Here is a 17465-nt window from a genome sequence, read left to right on the forward strand (position 1 = left end):
ACTCAATGACTATTTTGCCTCAGTCTTCACCGGCAAGTGCTCAAGCCTCACCACCCAAGCCGCAGAGGGCAAAGGCGGGGCCTGGGAGAATGAAGAGCCGCCCACTGTGGGAGAACATCAGGTTTGAGACCATCTAAGGCACCTGAAGGTGCACAAGTCCATGGGACCCGATGAGATCCATCCGCGGGTCCTGAAGGAACTGGCGGATGAAGTTGCTAAGCCACTATCCATCGTATTTGAGAAGTCATGGCAGTCTGGAGAAGTTCCCACTGACTGGAAAAGGGGAAACATAACCCCCATTTTTAAAAAGGGAAAAAAGGAAGACCCGGGGAACTACAGGCCAGTCAGTCTCAGCTCTGTGCCTGGGAAGATCATGGAACAGATCGAATCACAGGGAGGTGATTGGAGACAGCCAGCATGGCTTTACCAAGGGCAAGTCCTGCCTGACTAACCTAGTGGCCTTCTAGGATGGAGTGACTCCATCCGTGGACACGGGAAGGGCTACAGATTTCGTCTCTCTGGACCTCTGTAAGGCCTTTGACACAGTCCCCCACAACATAGAATCATAGAATCATAGAATCACTGAGGTTGGAAAAGACCTCTAAGATCATCGAGTCCAACCGTCGACCCAACACCACCATGTCCACTAAACCATGTCCCTAAGCGCCTCATCTACACGTCTTTTAAATACCTCCAGGGATGGGGACTCCACCACTTCCCTGGGCAGCCTGTTCCAATGTTTCACCACTCTTTCAGTAAAGAAATTTTTCCTTACATCCAATCTAAACCTCCCCTGGCGCAACTTGAGGCCATTTCCTCTCGTCCTATCGCTAGTTACTTGGGAGAAGAGACCGACACCCACCTCGCTACAACCTCCTTTCAGGTAGTTGTAGAGACCGATGAGGTCTCCCCTCAGCCTCCTTTTCTGCAGGCTAAACAACCCCAGTTCCCTCAGCCGCTCCTCATAAGACTTGTTCTCCAGACCCCTCACCAGCCTCGTTGCCCTTCTATGGACACGCTCCAGCACCTCAATGTCCTTCTTGTAGTGAGGGGCCCAAAACTGAACACAGTATTCGAGGTGTGGCCCCCCCCGATCAGAGGGATGGAACAGCTCTCCTATGAAGAAAGGCTGAGAGAGTTGGGGTTGTTCAGCCTAGAGAAGAGAAGGCTCCGGGGAGACCTTATTGCAGCCTATCAGCACTTAAAGGGGGCTTATAAAAAAGATGGCGGCAAACTTTTTAGCAGGGCCTGTCGCGACAGGACAAGGGGGAATGGCTTTAAACTAAAGGGGGGTAGATTTAGACTAGATATAAGGAAGAAATTCTTTACTGTGAGGGTGGTGAAACACTGGAACAGGTTGCCCAAAGAGGTGGTGGATGCCCCATCCCTGGAAACATTCAAGGTCAGGTTGGACGGGGCTCTGAGCAACCTGATCTAGTTGAAGATGTCCCTGCCCACGGCAGGGGGGTTGGACTAGATGACCTTTAGAGGTCCCTTCCAACCCAAACTATTATATGGTTCTATGATTGTTGATATTGAAGTCTTTATAGAGGCCTGAATCATAATTGACTTAAATGCTGTCGAATCACTTGTACTTGCTCAGGATGTAGGAATAATGGTACAAATCAAAAGAATAGCATCCTTCATGCATTTTGCATTTGCTTTCCCCACAGGAGACTGTACAAAGTGAAAAGCACAGCAGTGCCTTATAAATGTAATCTTCCACCGAGGAATAGCTTTACCGCTACAGAGCAGGCAAAGATCTAGGTCTAGACAAACAAACCTCCTGAGTTTGACCTGGATGGCTGTGCCTATACAAACAAATTGAACAGGCTTGAGAACATTGCAGGGCATGGAACACGACTGTACGGCTCGTAAAACTGCTAGAGCAATCCCTTGCACGATTTTATCCTACATAAACTCCCACACAATTTCCAGGCACAGTTCAGGAGTCAGTATGGACCATGAACCACATCTTTACTGTAGCTTTGTTTCTTTCTTTGCATTCATGCATGCTAGAGTTGTCAAGAATATATGTGAATAAATATCCACAGTGTAAAGGAACAATTTACACAAAGGGTTGTCATTTACAGATAATAGAATTATATCAGAACGGCCAGAATTTTTAGCTCTATGCAATGGGCCAATGATACACTAAAAGCAAAAAAAAAAAGCAGTCCTCATTTGGACCAGTTCATAAATTGAAGCACTACACTAAAGCATCTGCTGCCCAGGCCATGGAAACTCCACTTACAAAGAAACAAGTAAAAATTTTTCATAATAAATCTCATACACACATGCCATCAAATCTTTCAATCCTCTAAGGAAAAATTTGATTGAAGTAAATGGACTTGGGGTTTACAAACATAAAAAATCTCTGTGGAAAGCAAGCAAATGCATGTGGTAGCTTATTGATGAAAAAGCCCATTTCAAACCAATTTATGGAAATTGTTCAAGCAGATTAATCTAGGAGATCAATAACATTCCTTAAAGTAACTAAGACCCCAGTAAGCTTTCCTAATAATAACACAGGAAAAGAAGAATCTGGGAAGGAAAGACCAGCAATCCAACCTGAACCCTATTTAAAGACATAGCCAGAACTACAGCTAGGGAATATTTTAAATTTACACTGCCAATTTTGCTTAGATGAAAGGAAATTATGAGAGGAAATTGTGTATATAAAACTCCTTAGGTTTTAACAGCATCCTTCTCGGCATACTCTTTCAGCCACACATTCTTGTTCTCATGTATAAGTTAATGGTTTGTACACATGCTTTTCATATTGCAGGACTGTAATTTCAATACTTTTTTATTATTCATGGCCATGCATTTTTGCATTTTAACTGAAATATCCTCAGTATTGTATTTTATTGCTAATATTTGATGCTTTTCTAAAGGCTAGTAGCGTGAGCAAAAGAGGGAAGAGAACTGCAATGGATTAGAAATTCAGGTCACATTAGCATAGCTACACAGAATATGAAGTCATTGAACAACATAACAAACAGCAAAATGGTCATCCCCCCAACAAGTCCTCTCTTCTTTTTATAACTTTTTGGTAGTGGAAGAGACTACTGGAGACTTAAAAAAAAAAAAAAGAAAAAAAAGAAAAAAAAAAAAGGACAAAAAAGATAAGCCAGCCTGTCAGAGAGAGAGAAGTGCCATAGCTCAGGTTTAGCAAGTTGTTTAGCAGCCACCCAAGGACCTTTGTAACCGGGGCATAAAATGGGCCAAATGCTACTGGTACTGTCAAGAGATGCGGCTGAAAAAAAAAAACGATGCAAAGGTCCAAAGCATACAGTATCTGAAGGAACCTGAAGAAAGGGTGATACTAAAAGATAAGGTAGTAAGGGAGACCTTGGTGTTTCCTTCACAAACAATAGCCATAAATCAAGATGCTTTTCAAGCAGAAAAAAACATGGTACAAGTAGGAGCAGCTCAGCAAGTACAGAACAGATTTGAACTTTTTGATATTTACGTCCTACTGATTAGCATGGCAAGCATGAAATCTAAGTTTGCAGAAGATAATAAAGAGGTAAATAGTGGAATAATACAATTTCACACAGATGGAATATCGCATGAAGAGCAACATGCCAGCTATGCGGTAACATGTACAGAGTATGCATGACTGGCCCCTTGAAATTCCCCATGGGCAAGAATTTAAAAGCCTCTAGCAAAACACGTCATTGCCAAAAAGACTGCAAATCAGATCTACCAAAAGCTATCACAATAGGGTAGTTGTTAAAAACTCTGTATTTGTAACACACTGCATTTGTCAGGTGTTGTAAATAGTGATATCCTGACCCTTAGTTTTGAGTCAATAGAACTATTTTAATTTACATTCATATATATAAATGCAAATACATTTAAATTTAAATATATCTACATATTTACATTTAAATATATTTAAATTAGCTTGGGCTCTGACTCCTCTTATCCTCAAAATTCTTCATACTGAATTAACCTTGGTAGATGATTGTGAGCTGAAATCTTCCCAAACCCCAAACTATTTGTCTAGGAGAGAAGGAGGGAACAAGATTTTTTTCTTAAACAGTCAGAAAAATTGTTTGTTCAACAGGGAAGAATAATCTGATCAGAGTTGAAAACCAGCAAGGAAAGCATCAGCCACCTATTCCCTTTCTGGACTGTTTTACCTGTACAGACTCCATCAGAATATGTAAATAAAATATGAGACAGGCTCCAAGGAAATGTCAGCTGAGCCATTCCTCATTTTGCCCAAGATCTATAAGAAAGTTGCTACTGCTGTAAGTAAGCCTATTACATGCAAGTACAGTGGGATATTGCCCCAAGCATGCTATTAGACTGAGCTATACAGCTACAGGACAGCAGGTTGAAGAAAACTAACATTTTTTTCCTCATTTCTCCCAAACAATGGAAAGTTTTCTCTTTAAAAGTTACAAATTAGAATTGCTTTGCTGCTGATAAGCTCTGGCTTTTGTTGAGCAAACCTTAAGCCAGGAGTTCCTGTATTTTTTTTCCAGACATGATCTCTTGAGACTTGTGCTGCTCTTGCTTCTGCAGCAGTCTCTGTTCCTGCTGCTAGTGTTATTCCCACTGCTTCAGCATTTTGCAAAATGCCAGTTTTCTGGCTGAAATCCAATAGCTGATGCCTTGTACAGGGGCTCGCTACATTCAGTGCTGCTACTAAAAGGGTCTTATGCCCCGTTCAGAGGCTTCAAGTTCCTTGTGTTGAATTACACTTCTCTCCCTCAAACGTGAATGGAAAATGTTTGCCACATTTAAGAAAATTATCCTGAGGGAGCTATTATGTGGGCTAATAAAAAATGCCAATTTAAAATCTACTGTTTTTTTTTTCACATGCTGTTCCACTTTTTCACCTGTTTTGACACTAAGCTTTTGCAAGGCACTGAGCCCTAAAGTAAGCCTTTGTTATATTCCTTGAGATTTCTTCTCTCTAGTAACTAAAGAGCTTGCACTGTGCTGAGAGCTGGGGCATAGCAAAGTTGTGGCCCTCAGCTACTATTGGCTTCATTCATTTACTGCAGCTCTATTTAAGCAGCCTCCTTATATTTCAGGTGGACAAATCTCTCCTGGAGGGGGCCTCAGCTGTGTGACCTGTGCTAAATTATTTGCTGCAATATGCACTGCACAGTAATTTGCAAAAAAAGAAGTTGGCCAAGTGTGCAAACACAGTTTAATGAATACAGCACGTACTCTTTCCAATGGCCATAAGATCTTTTCTTAGCAGATTTTCTGCTCTTCCTCCTGTCAAAAAAGCAGTGTGTACATTTGAAAGCAGCTCTGCTCCATTGCAATAATTTTGTATTGCTGTCAATTAACATTTGGATTATTAATCTTTTGGATCCCACATTGAACTGTTCAACAGGTGAATACAATATGCCATAAACTTTCTCAACGGAAAATTGACTATTGATGCGTATTCAGAGAGCTTGCAATGCAGCAACTTCGAAATGGAGTAGCAGTTAAGCCAAAGCTGGTACGAATCCTGTCCCTCCTGCTATCTGTGAGTACTGATTTTAGTGGAGTCTGAGATTTCACCACTGATTCAACTGTTGGCTTGCAAGCTTGGAAGTCACTGTTTCTTCCAACCTTAAGGTCCCCAAAATACGGAATATCTCTTCCATTATAGAATTCAAGCTACAGCCTGTAGACTCCAATCAAAGGCAAATTATCAGTCATTTAGGGTAGCAACAATGTATTTTTTCCTCTCTCCCATAGTTATATTTGAGTAAAATACTTATCAGAATTCAAAATAGTAGTATCACTTTAACTTTTCCAATCCAAAATCTGCAATAAACAAAATACTAAAATTAACAAAGCAAAAGCTAAAACTTTCAAAAGATACAAGTTAATATCCACCCATATAATCAAAATGAGCTCATAGGCAGTGAAAAAAAAAGTACGTTCACTGAATTAATAACCAGTCCAACAAATTTCTGCATATTTTATGAGCTGCAGATGTGCATACCCATATTAAAGTATGACATGGTTCTTCATATGTTTACTATGTTTTCATGACAAAACCAGTTCTACAGAAAAAGAAAGACAGAGGACTTCTTCTTTAAAAGCAATTATAAAATGCATCTCAAAACATTCTTATGCATTTTATATGATACTGTACATGCAAAATACTGCTTTAATTCCAGTATCTCTATTTTGAACCAGTCGTGTAACCCATTCAGATAAAAACAGCATGGAAAGCTGGTTTTACGGTTCATCTAAGTGTTTTTAAAAAGATCACTGCAGAAAAATTTTACCCCAATAATATGTGTAAAAGCATGGCATAACCTTTAGATGTTGTTGAGATTAGCAAAAGTCAAGAAACTGCTTCAGACTCAGTTTAATTCTTAGATGACTGTTTTAACTTTGAACAGAGTTCTCAAAATACTGCCCAAATGCACAGTATTTGTTGAACAAATTCTGATTTATTGAAAGTAAACATTTACATTGGCTACAATGTTATAACTGTTACAAAGCTGGATAAAAGAGGCTTAAATAGCAATAGAAAGCAAGTGCAGTAAAAAGTGAATAGAGAAAATATTTGGCCTTAGTGATCTTCTGGCAGTATTTACATTATGTATATTTTGTTAAATATTTGTATTAACTCTAAGGCACCATAGGCTAAATAGCAAGCTGCAGTACTGTCTTGTGCACAAAAATTTATAAAAATTATTTGGAGAAAAAAAGGCTGTAGAGTTAAAAGAAACATAGGCATATTTTATGTTTACATAAAGGAATGGCTGCTTCTTAAAATTCAAAGATACAATACATACTGGGTAAATTTAAAAATTATTTTTAGAACATTAAATTATATTGAATGTCTGTGTATACGGACTATTTTTACTGACTTGCTGGTAAATGTTTAATGTAATCTATTCTTCAACAGGGTTTTCACACGCTAGATATGTTCATCTAAAAACTACTTGAATTCTTTTTTTTTCCCCTTACAGAAGTCTTATACCTAGTATGTCATACTGTATACAAAATCCCAATGCAAAGTGTAATGGGTAGTAATTTACATCATAGCCATTCCACGGCAGATGAAAACTTAACAGGAACACACAATCAAATATTATATTTGTCACATGAAACAGCAGCTCAACGTATTTTATTACATCTGCTCTTGTCCGTGGCTGTTGCTTCACCCCATGAGCAGAGTAAGAAACTGCCATCCAAGGAAAGACAAAGGAGCTCAGCACTTTTAGACCTAAAGTTTCCAAAACCAAATCCGGAAATTCAAACTATTGGTGACATTCTTGTGCATTTTATATGACACTGTGCTTGCAGAACACTGCTTTGGTTCAAGTAAATCTTCCCATTTTTATTTATCCCATTCTGAAGCACAAGTTTCCCTCCACTCCTGAGCACTTTAAGGGATAAATTTGATTATTATTACAGCCCTGTCTGACTAGACTCAAGATACTTTTTGAACAACTTTCAGCCCTACACATATTTTAACCGCTCTCCAAACAAAAAACCTTGCTTAGTTTAGTCAACAGGCTCATCTTTCACCTTGAGGTAGTGTTTGTAATGAAGAAATTGTGCAGGACACCAAATTAACACCTCGGTTTTGAAAATAAAGTGTCACAGAACCCTAAGTGCCCCAAGAGACAAGTGGAAATGTGGCCAGTGCCAGCTGGGTCTCTGCAGTGCTCCTGGCACGCTGCCCGCAGTGGCGGCAGCTGGCGGAGGGGCCGCGTGGTGCCTGCAGGAGCGTGGCAAGGCTCAGCCCTGTCTGCCAGGGCCCTCCCAGCCCCAGAGCCCTCCCAGCCCCTTCTCCCCTTCACCTTCATCACCACAGCTGCTGTCCCACCCTCACGCAGCCAAGAAGCTCAGTCCTGCAAGATCTGGCCCAGGCGTATGGGCCAGGCAATGTGCAGGCATCTGCACGCTGATCCCATCTGCAATGGGCCTTTGCCTTAGAGGCTTTTAAAAAACTTAACATGAGAGTGAGGAATGACTAGTACAAAAAACACTTAATGTTTGTTCAAGGTCCTAACCCTCAGCACCTCCGATGGGTGTTCAGCACAATGCAGGATCAGGCCCCAAACCTATATGTTGTGAAAATGCTAAGATTACAAGAGTGCTTTTGCTCCTGTAGAGTTACTTCCCTGCCAGTCATGACAAGTATGCTTTGTATTTGACTTACATTTTCTAGAGCCAAGAAGAAATCCATCTAAATTAATATAATGCTTAAGTAACTAGATACTGTTTTTATATTTGTTTAGGTGGGTTTTTTTTAGTGTTTCTTTTTAAATCATGAATCTCTTCATTCAGTTGTCCCTTTTTTTTTGCACTTTGTACTCATCCATGTTGGAAGTATGCTAATTATTTCCACAGTAGGAAGTGGTTTGTAAGCAAAGTATAATTGATCTAAGCACAAAGTCTTCATTTGGAGTGATCTTATATTTGTATTAACAAAAGCATAATCTTAGCATTATTCATCAGATGCGTTCTTAGTATCAACAGCTATAATATTAAAATTATACAGCATCAATAACAGTTTTTCAAGGGCTTTAGAGAAAAATACAAGCATAAACAATTCCAGTGTCATTGACTAGTTCCTGTAAAATATTAAGCAGAATATTACACAAACTGGCCATTTTATGGTAAGTAATACAGAGCCAAAGACTCAGGTGATCAAAGCAGTGTAGCACTGCTGAAGAAAATAGAGCTATGCTGATTCATAACATAGAAGAAGATAACTCAAATTGCTTACCTCCTTGAATGCTAAATATCTGCCTGAATTTCAAGAAAGGTTTAAAAGCATCTTTTTTGATTACTTTCTCAATGTTTAAAATACTCATAGAAATATAAATATGGTAATTTGTAATTAGGATACATTATTAAGGTATCAACATAATTTTTCTGTCAAACCTTCCCCATTTGAGGGCTTGTAATTTGTTGTGGGATGTAGGAAAAATTTAGAAAGTTATTTCCCAAGAATTCTCTCAGTTGCTCCGTGCTGGACATGGTTACAGCTAGATAGCTATGGCTTCATGAAGATTTCTACCAAGAAAGGTAGTAGAGCCTGGGGCTCTATTTTCTCTCTGTGATTAAAAGCTGTTCGTGAAAAGCCTACATCTTTACTGCGGGAGTTATAAAGATTGCTCTATCACCAATATGTGTGCATAACAGAGGAAGGGAAATTCAAGGGCTTTACAGATAACACAGGGCCTTTGCTCAGATGAGCCTGGCTTTTTATTTTTCATCCCCTGGAATCTATGCAAATATAAGTATTTGGAAGAATTTGGCAATATGCAACTTCCACCCTTGGATAAAACCACAAGGGAAAAATCCTTCAAAGAAAATCTCCTCCTCGGGCTTTTTCATTCCAGTTCTTGGTGATAAAGTCTTTGCTTCAGTTTTGAAATTTGCTATAGAAGGGCTATTTATTTTTGAGTAACAGACCCACAAAGAACCTCCCTCTTTCCCTTCACCTTTTAAAAATGATGAGAACGAATACTTTGTTAAAGGAACGATCTGAAGACTCATGTTCACCTGCAGATAATATAACACCTTAGAAGAAGTTTCCCATTAATATTTTGGCTAAAGGAAAAAAGTGACTGAGTTACTGTGTAGCAAGTGAATTTTGGTTTAATTCCATTGCTGTTTGTAACACTGGGCTTGTGTCCTTGCACTGTCCCCTACACCGTGCCACCTCCACAGGTGGCCCAGCTGCCCCAGGCATGGTGCTGCCCATGTGCTGTGCTGTCCCCACGCTCCAGCTTTGTTCTCTCAGTCCCTTTTCCTGCCATGCACCAGGTGGGACCTGAAGTGAGCACCTTACAACAGCAAGGCCTCCCCGTATACCTGAGAGCCCTGCTTTCCTCCACGCTGTCCCTTCCTTCTGGTCATCCATTTAAATCAATCCTTGGAGCAGTCTTAAAATTTGGCAGAGATGTATTTTCCCTCCTCTTTCCAGTGGTTGTACTTACGATGGCACCATGGATAGCCAGTATCATGACACCACTGTGCAAACCAAGGCTGACTCACTGCCATAGCTACATTCCAGGTTTCTTCCTTCAAGGTGCTCACTTGTGACCCTGCTGCAGCTTGAGGGGACAGGGAAGATGACTGCTTACTTGGTTTCTCCAGTTCACTCATGGTCATCTTTCTTTTCTCCTAGTTTTTTGAGGAGGCCTCCCAGAGTGGTAGACTATCAGCCCAGCAAGTTAATGTAGGATATCTTTGTGGACTTGCTTCCTAGTTTCTTTCTGTTCTGCAAAACATAGTGATTCAGACACATACGGCAGGACAAATTATGGAGAGATGGTCATTCCAGGGTTTCAGCTCCACTTCTGAATTATGCTGATTTTGTGCAGTTACACAACCTAAGGCAGTCCTTACGTAGATAGATAAATTTCAGGAATCCTCTTTGTTTCAAGAAGTTAACCTGTGTCCCAACACAAAAGATAACAATTAGAGTAGTGGTACTCAAGTTAGGGGTCCACCAAATGGGGGTGAAAATCAACACAAACTCAATAGCAAAATGGGGATTTGCAAACAGGATTGGGTTTACAAGTCTGGATGTGAACCCAGAAAAACTGAGGTCCCCAGCAAATAAGTCTGGAATGCTAAAACACATCTCCAAGTATGTGCTCCTAGGCCCAATAATACTATTTTACTTGCAGGGCACTTCAATTACAGCAAGGAATAAGGGAGTGCAGAAAGAAGAAATCACCCATTACTGCATATCTAATGCAGTTCTGTTTAAAAGAAACAAACACTGGCCTGTGCTCTGTTGTGCTGTTATTTGGCTCTTCAGTATCTTTATTATGAAAATAACATAATAGAGGATTCAGTCTATTTTTGCTTTCTGAGGTGGCCTGTCATAATTGCACAGATGTGTAAGTTGAACTGCTCTCCATATTTAAGGGTGTGATTTATGCCTTGGGGACTGGTGTTGCCATCATGCTCACTTGGAAAAAAACAGTTGTTAGTTTAAAGGACGGAAAGATTTGATTTGATTTGTTTTCCCTTAGGAATAAATTAATAAAAATATTTCACCAAGAGAAAATCAGTAAAATTTTGCATTTGTTTGTATTTTCTGATGTATGAACAATCAACTCAGTCATGTAAAAGCCCTTATTCAGCAGGTACTTTTAAATATGTGGCTAAATTTAACCACAGAGCAGTCTCACTGAAGTTAAGATGAAAACATTAAAGAACCTTGTTGATCTAAAGAAACTGTAAAATCTAGTATATAAAAAACAAATTTGTAAAAAGGAAGTTAACAGCTTCAGGATTTCCAGGTGTTTGCTAGGCTCATATAATTAAAAAATGCAACTGAGCTACTTAATGGATAAGACAGTGTTTCCAGAGAAGATAAAGAAAACTAAACATATACCATCAGAGTCATTACTTTTTGCTTTGTTTCAATCCTTAAATCAAAAATGTATTGTTGTTTTAGCCTTTGACTCTAAATCCTAGCTGCATCTGTGTAAAATAATCAAAGATAGCTGCAGGTAACCAGTCTCTAATTTGACATGTTCCAGACAACCTTTTATTGTGTTTAAATATGGAATATTTTACTTATTGCAAAGTATCCTGCATAATACAGGTGCTCCACTATAAAATCTTCTCTCTTGCTTATAATTAAGTCATTCTAAATTTAAAATACTGGTATACAGTACTAAAACCTCCAATTGAAGTTTAATATAAAAATATCAGCACAAAACTCCTTTTTAAAGTCTGTTTATTGTGAGCAACCCAAATGCCTGTTTAATTATTATTAGTTGTAGTATATTAATAGACTTTGCACCCCTACAGTTGCTAATTCATACCATTTCAGGTATTTTGATGAGATAAGAAATACTAAGTAAGAAAACAGTAAGTATTCAAAGGGTTAATTTGCTTAGAATAATAATAATAATAAATTAGTTTTTTGCATCTTCTTCAGTTCAAAATCCAGCTTTGAGACCGAGGAAGGCTTCCAAATCACATCAATTAAATAAGAGTGGTCCTTTTAACCAGTAGCAGTTTGATTGCCAATGACTCGAAGAATCTCTTTATGAATGCTTGGTTCCTGTGTATTTATACTTGTATCACCCACTTGACCATCTTCATAACTAAAAAAAAGAGTACAGAAAATAAAATCAGATTAGTGTTTTATTAATCTACCTAAAAACATCCAAAACTCTGTTTCATTCAATAATCAAGAGTGTTTATTCCATATGTTAACATGTTTCCTATTAAAATGCTCTGCTGCACTTCACTGTTATATGCAGATCCTAAACTCTCTATAGAGTGAAGGGTGGTAAGGCTGCCATTGTCATCGAAACCCTGAGGTTGAATAACCCACTAGGACCCAAAGGGGACTTCTGCCGGCACCTGGCCCACCAAGGCACGTTAGCAGCTTCCCTCTTGCTGGAGGTATAAAGGAAAGGGCTGTTTCTGTTTCTGCAGCTGCTCCCAGACCACCCTACGTGAGGCTGGTGCCAAAGCATGCACAATGTACCGCAATGCCTGCGGTACCCAAACTCCTGTCACAAGTGGGCCTCCACTTAGTGGTGACACCACGACAACCTCCAGGGTTTTTCTCCTTGTGAGAACTCGCCTGCATTAAGGATTCGCATGGATAAAGCAATCCTGATCACTGAAACCCCCAGTGCATGCTCCTCCACTAGTCTGCATGACTCTGCAGGGCTGAAATCTATGCCAATATATAATTACAAGTCATAGGTGAGAGGGGAAATGCTCACATCATAGACAGGAAGCCTTTAATGAATTCCTCAGCTTTAAAACATACACCCAAATAGAAGAGAGATTTTACGATACATGGATAGACTTAATGTAACATGAGGTAATGCTATAGAGTGGGAAAAATAAGTAACTCTCCATTCGTTTATTCTATAACTAAACATCTACTAAACCTTTGTCACTAACTAACTTATACATACATTTCCTAACAAAAGTAAATACAGAGATAAATAAAAAATGAAGTGATACTTTAAAGAATTAGGAAGAAACATCTTTTATCTACTTCATTTACAACTATTGGAGGGAACATGGGGAAAAAGGCCTAGAATGGACAGATGTTGAATGTTAAAAGAAGCTTTGTACTCACACAAAGAAAAATCTTGTACACACGTGATCCGTATTGGGAACTACCCATATCTCTCCATGTTTGTGCAGATCGGATGAAGTTATCACTATCAGGGAAAGAATAAATTTCATAGTGATGAAAACACGCCTGGAAAACATTGCTTTAAAAGATTTGCTTTTTTAAACACTTTAAATAGCCTTCTGGGAATGTGTAGTTTTCCAGTGCATGTCGTAGACTCCAAGTTGGCTGCTAGTACAAACAGGAAGATGAACTTGATTCTTGTTTCCAAAATATGTTATATTTTCCAGAAAACACAGATGTATGGGAGCCAGTTCTTAATTGGAATGAAAAATGAAAAAGTATATTTATTAAAAACTGATTTTAAATGGCCATAGGGCTGTTAAGGAGCATCTGAGTCAACTAATCAGAACAGAGATATTTGTGATTAATGATGGCTGAGCCAAAAATAAGATGTGAAAGATAAAGCCTGAAACTGAGATACCACAAATTTGGGATTTGCAATACTACTAAATATTTTAAAAAAATTAGCATAGCAATTATGACTCAAGGGGATCACAGAGCTTGCCAAAACTTGCTCAACATTTAGAAAATAGCAATGTATTTGATGATAGGTTATTTACCAGCAGAATTAGGACAACACAGGAAAAAAAACTTTTTATTGCTAGGTAGAATCTTTACTATCAATCTGTATTTGAAAAGATTTCTATAAATGCATTTAAACACTACCATGAATAAATGCATATTCAGTTTTTATACCATTTCTTCCATTAATTGTAATTTTTAACAAACATTTTTCTCTTGTAATTAATTTTATTTAAAATCTATATTAACCACCTCCCCTAAACACTTCTTTTCACAGAAAAATGAAGTGAATATGAATGACGTAAAATATATTTTACCAAATATTTAAAATTCACCCTTATAAGATCCATAATCCATTAATAAATGTGAGGAAAGAATGACATAGATGAAAAAGTCCTTGGGAAAGATGTAATTTATATTTAGAAACTTCAGGCATTAAAGGCCAAGTAAATTCTAGTAAACCCTAGATTCATTTCATATCTTCTTCTGAAAGTTTTAGAACTAAGCTTATGTGTTTTTCTGTCCAGATCAAATTGCATTTTCATGTTGACTGACATCTTCTTAATCATATTAAATATTTCACTTGAACATTCTCAAAAATATATACATTAAAAAGTAGCATATATAGCTTAAAGCTTCTATTTTGAAATAACATCTTTTCCACCGTCTGTCTGAATTTTTACTTTTAAAAATAAACAAATGCTCAAAATGGAGGGCAAACTGAGTTTAATATAGTTTCTTTTTGTTTGGCCAATGAGATTAATTACCGATTACTGGTACAATTCTTATTCAAATTTCATAATTCGTTGTTCTCAAAACCTGCTGAGGTTTCATTAGTTATTAAAAGAATAGCCAAGTCTTTCAAGAATGACCGTACTCATATGTACTGGATTTTAACTTCACAAAATTTCTGCAGCTATCAAAGAGAACAGACTGGTTACCAGACGAACAGTATATTTGCCTGAGAAGTGAAAAAGTATTTGGAAATTCAATAGGAAATCTGTTTTTTCTGACTTGTAGGTGTTTAATGCATTTGTCAAGAGCTTGTAAGAAGTCACTGTTTCAAATAAAGACCATGACGGGTTATACTGATGGCTTAGGAATATGATCACATTTGAAAGACAGACCAGATGATCAGTCGCTATGTGCATATGATTATGTCATGAAAATTCAGCATGTGTTACAGGTTTTGTTTGAAGAGGGAAACATTCTGAACTGAAATATAAAGGTCAGCTATTAAACAAGTACTCATACGCCTACCAGTAGTCTCTTACCTAAAAACAACCAATACTGGAACTAAAGGTCTCACTGATTTGCATCCAGTAACACTGTGTCCATGACTAAAACAGTTTTTCAAGGGCTTTCAGCTTACCTTCACATAAGGCTATGCATTTTAAGTTACGGCTTTGCAAAAATTGTGACTGTTGTCCTTTCTTCTGTGACTGAGATGTAAAAACATGAGAAAACAATTAGTGCAGTAAGACAAACTGAGTGAAAAAGTAACAAAGGAGAGGGCTGCTATTTTCAGTGGTTTATTAATGAACAAAGATAGAGGCAGTCTTTCTAAAACATTTCTATTTTATTTCTAAATGTAATAGAATTTCTAAAAACATTTCTATTATTTTTTTGGATTATTGTAGGAGGGATTTGAACTCCTTTATCCAGAAAGAAAAGTTCCTAATTATTACAGAATGAATAATATTATTAGAAATATCAGAGTGTTACTGACACAAAAATTGATAGCAGAAAAAAAATAATTACAAGGTGAATTTGATCATCGATTCTTTGGCCACTACCCTGATATTTTACTGGCCTTCTAATTTCTGAGGGCTTCTGCTGTTACATACCAATCTCTCTCCAAAGACAGATTATTCTGTAGTTTTTACATGTTAACTATAGAGACAGATGTAAGATTTCTTTCTCAAAATTTAGCCCTACACATAAATGCTATGAGTTTGCTTTAGATAAAGCAGAATTCTAATGGTTTAATATGTAAAAACTATGAAAAAGAAAAACTGACTTGCTATCAATGAAATGCTACTCATTTTTCAGCAATAACCACTCTCAACTCCTTTTGCATCATTCTTCTGCAAGTCTAGAACTTAGAAAGCAAGGGCTTGCTAAGGGTCATAATGCAATCTGTATTTCGTTTTCTTTCTCTTCCCAAATACTACTACTTGGAAAAGAAGGGCACAGGGACCTGCAGTATACTCTGTAAATTGTTACTAAAAGCAGTTGGGCTGTATGTGATGGTTGCAGTCTCTGAAGTTGTTGATTTCATTCAATAAAATAAAACTGTTAGCTTTCACAGAGGGAATATTGCCTCCTTTTCAGCTATCAAGTTCCCAAACATAAAACCATAAATCTTCCAGAGATGGTTGATGTACTGTACCTGTGATGTATTACTGCCCTTACTGCCTGAAGCTGGTTCATCTTTAGCTGACACCTTCTGCTGCTTCTTGTTCATCCCTAAGAATATTAAAAACATGTAAGATACCCTGGCATATAAATACCTTCATAAGCAAAGTTAAGTATGGAGAATGAAACAGGTAGCACAGTGGGAATCACAATCCTTTGCATGGCGGTCAAAAAGCTAGTTAACTTTGTCATAGAATATTTCGATTTAATCCTGCAAATTACCAACACATCTGCATGTGTTGCGAAGACCTTAGGAAAAGTCAAATTAGCATTAAGCAGGTGCAAAAGCAGATAAACATGAGCTTAAATGCCACTGAATTCGGTTCAGGAATGCTCTTAGGTGGTTGCTTAACAGAGTTGCATGTCAGCATGTCTTGAGTTTAACTGACCCTATTCAGGTTGATTTACGGTGGGTGGGACAGTAAAATCATGAGAGAAAAAACTTCAGATATTAATCTTTAACACTTTAGACTTATTAAAAGTCTAAATAATTTTTAGGAGTAGTTAATTTATTTAATTTATTTAAAGGTAGTTTTAAAGTCTACCTTGGTTTAATTAATTTATCTACAGGTAAAAGTATTTTATATAATTATTTGTCAGCCACCTTTGATCTAATTTCCATCTCAGAAATCTAAACACCTACATTTGTGCCTTACATCTCTCTTATATTCCTCATGTTGGTTTATATAAAATTCCTGTATTGTATGCTACTACAGGCTTCCTTGCTTTTCCAGTATCCCATATTTCTTGGCAGTTATGGAGATTAAGTCTTTGAAGTAACAGGGAGCGTAGGACTCCTCTGTGGTTTTTATTGGCATCAAGTATTATATACTTCATGGGAATACAGGCCTCCTTTCTGGAGGAGACTGGATGGAAGGGACCAAAAAAGGTAGAGATGAGAAAAAAACACATTGAAGCTGACAAAGCAATGTTGCCCCAAAAGAGGGGCATTTTGTTAGATAATGATACTGCAACCTGCACTTTTAGTGAGTCCTAAAGAGCTTCCATACTTGTGTAATCACTGAAAAGCTGAAAGTGCATTTAGAGATTACTGATATTGAAATTCAGTAAATACTAATAAAAAATGCTGAGCTCTTAAAATGAATCATGATATTACCTAAAAATACTGAAAATCAGAAAGCATAACTAAAACTCTCAGAATTAAATTTATCTACATGCACACAAACACACATTCAGCTATACCAACACTTTCATATGTGAGGAAATGGAGAGACATGCATTTGGTGGATAAGGAATTGGCTGGATGGTTGCACTCAAAGAATTGCAGTCAACAGCTCGATGTCCGGGTGGAGACCAGTGATGAGTGGGGTCCATCAGGGGTCCATATTGGGACCAGTATTATTTAACATCTTTGTCGAGGACATGGACAGTGGGA

At 37.8% G+C, this 17465-nt stretch overlaps 1 protein-coding gene across 1 annotated transcript in view; it reads right to left on the reverse strand.

The window, feature by feature from the left end:
* Nucleotides 1–11263: 11263 nt before the first annotated feature.
* The window catches only part of LOC143172099 (protein mono-ADP-ribosyltransferase PARP8-like), a 119095-nt gene continuing 112893 nt past the window's right edge, over nucleotides 11264–17465 (reverse strand). The window contains 4 exon segments of the mRNA XM_076361350.1: nucleotides 11264–12071; nucleotides 13070–13154; nucleotides 15024–15093; nucleotides 16044–16120. Of these exon segments, the coding sequence (XP_076217465.1) occupies nucleotides 11969–12071; nucleotides 13070–13154; nucleotides 15024–15093; nucleotides 16044–16120 (335 nt within the window). The 3' untranslated portion in view covers nucleotides 11264–11968.

Source organism: Aptenodytes patagonicus, chromosome W (assembly GCF_965638725.1).
Source record: "Aptenodytes patagonicus chromosome W, bAptPat1.pri.cur, whole genome shotgun sequence".
Classification (NCBI taxonomy): Eukaryota; Metazoa; Chordata; class Aves; order Sphenisciformes; family Spheniscidae; genus Aptenodytes; species Aptenodytes patagonicus.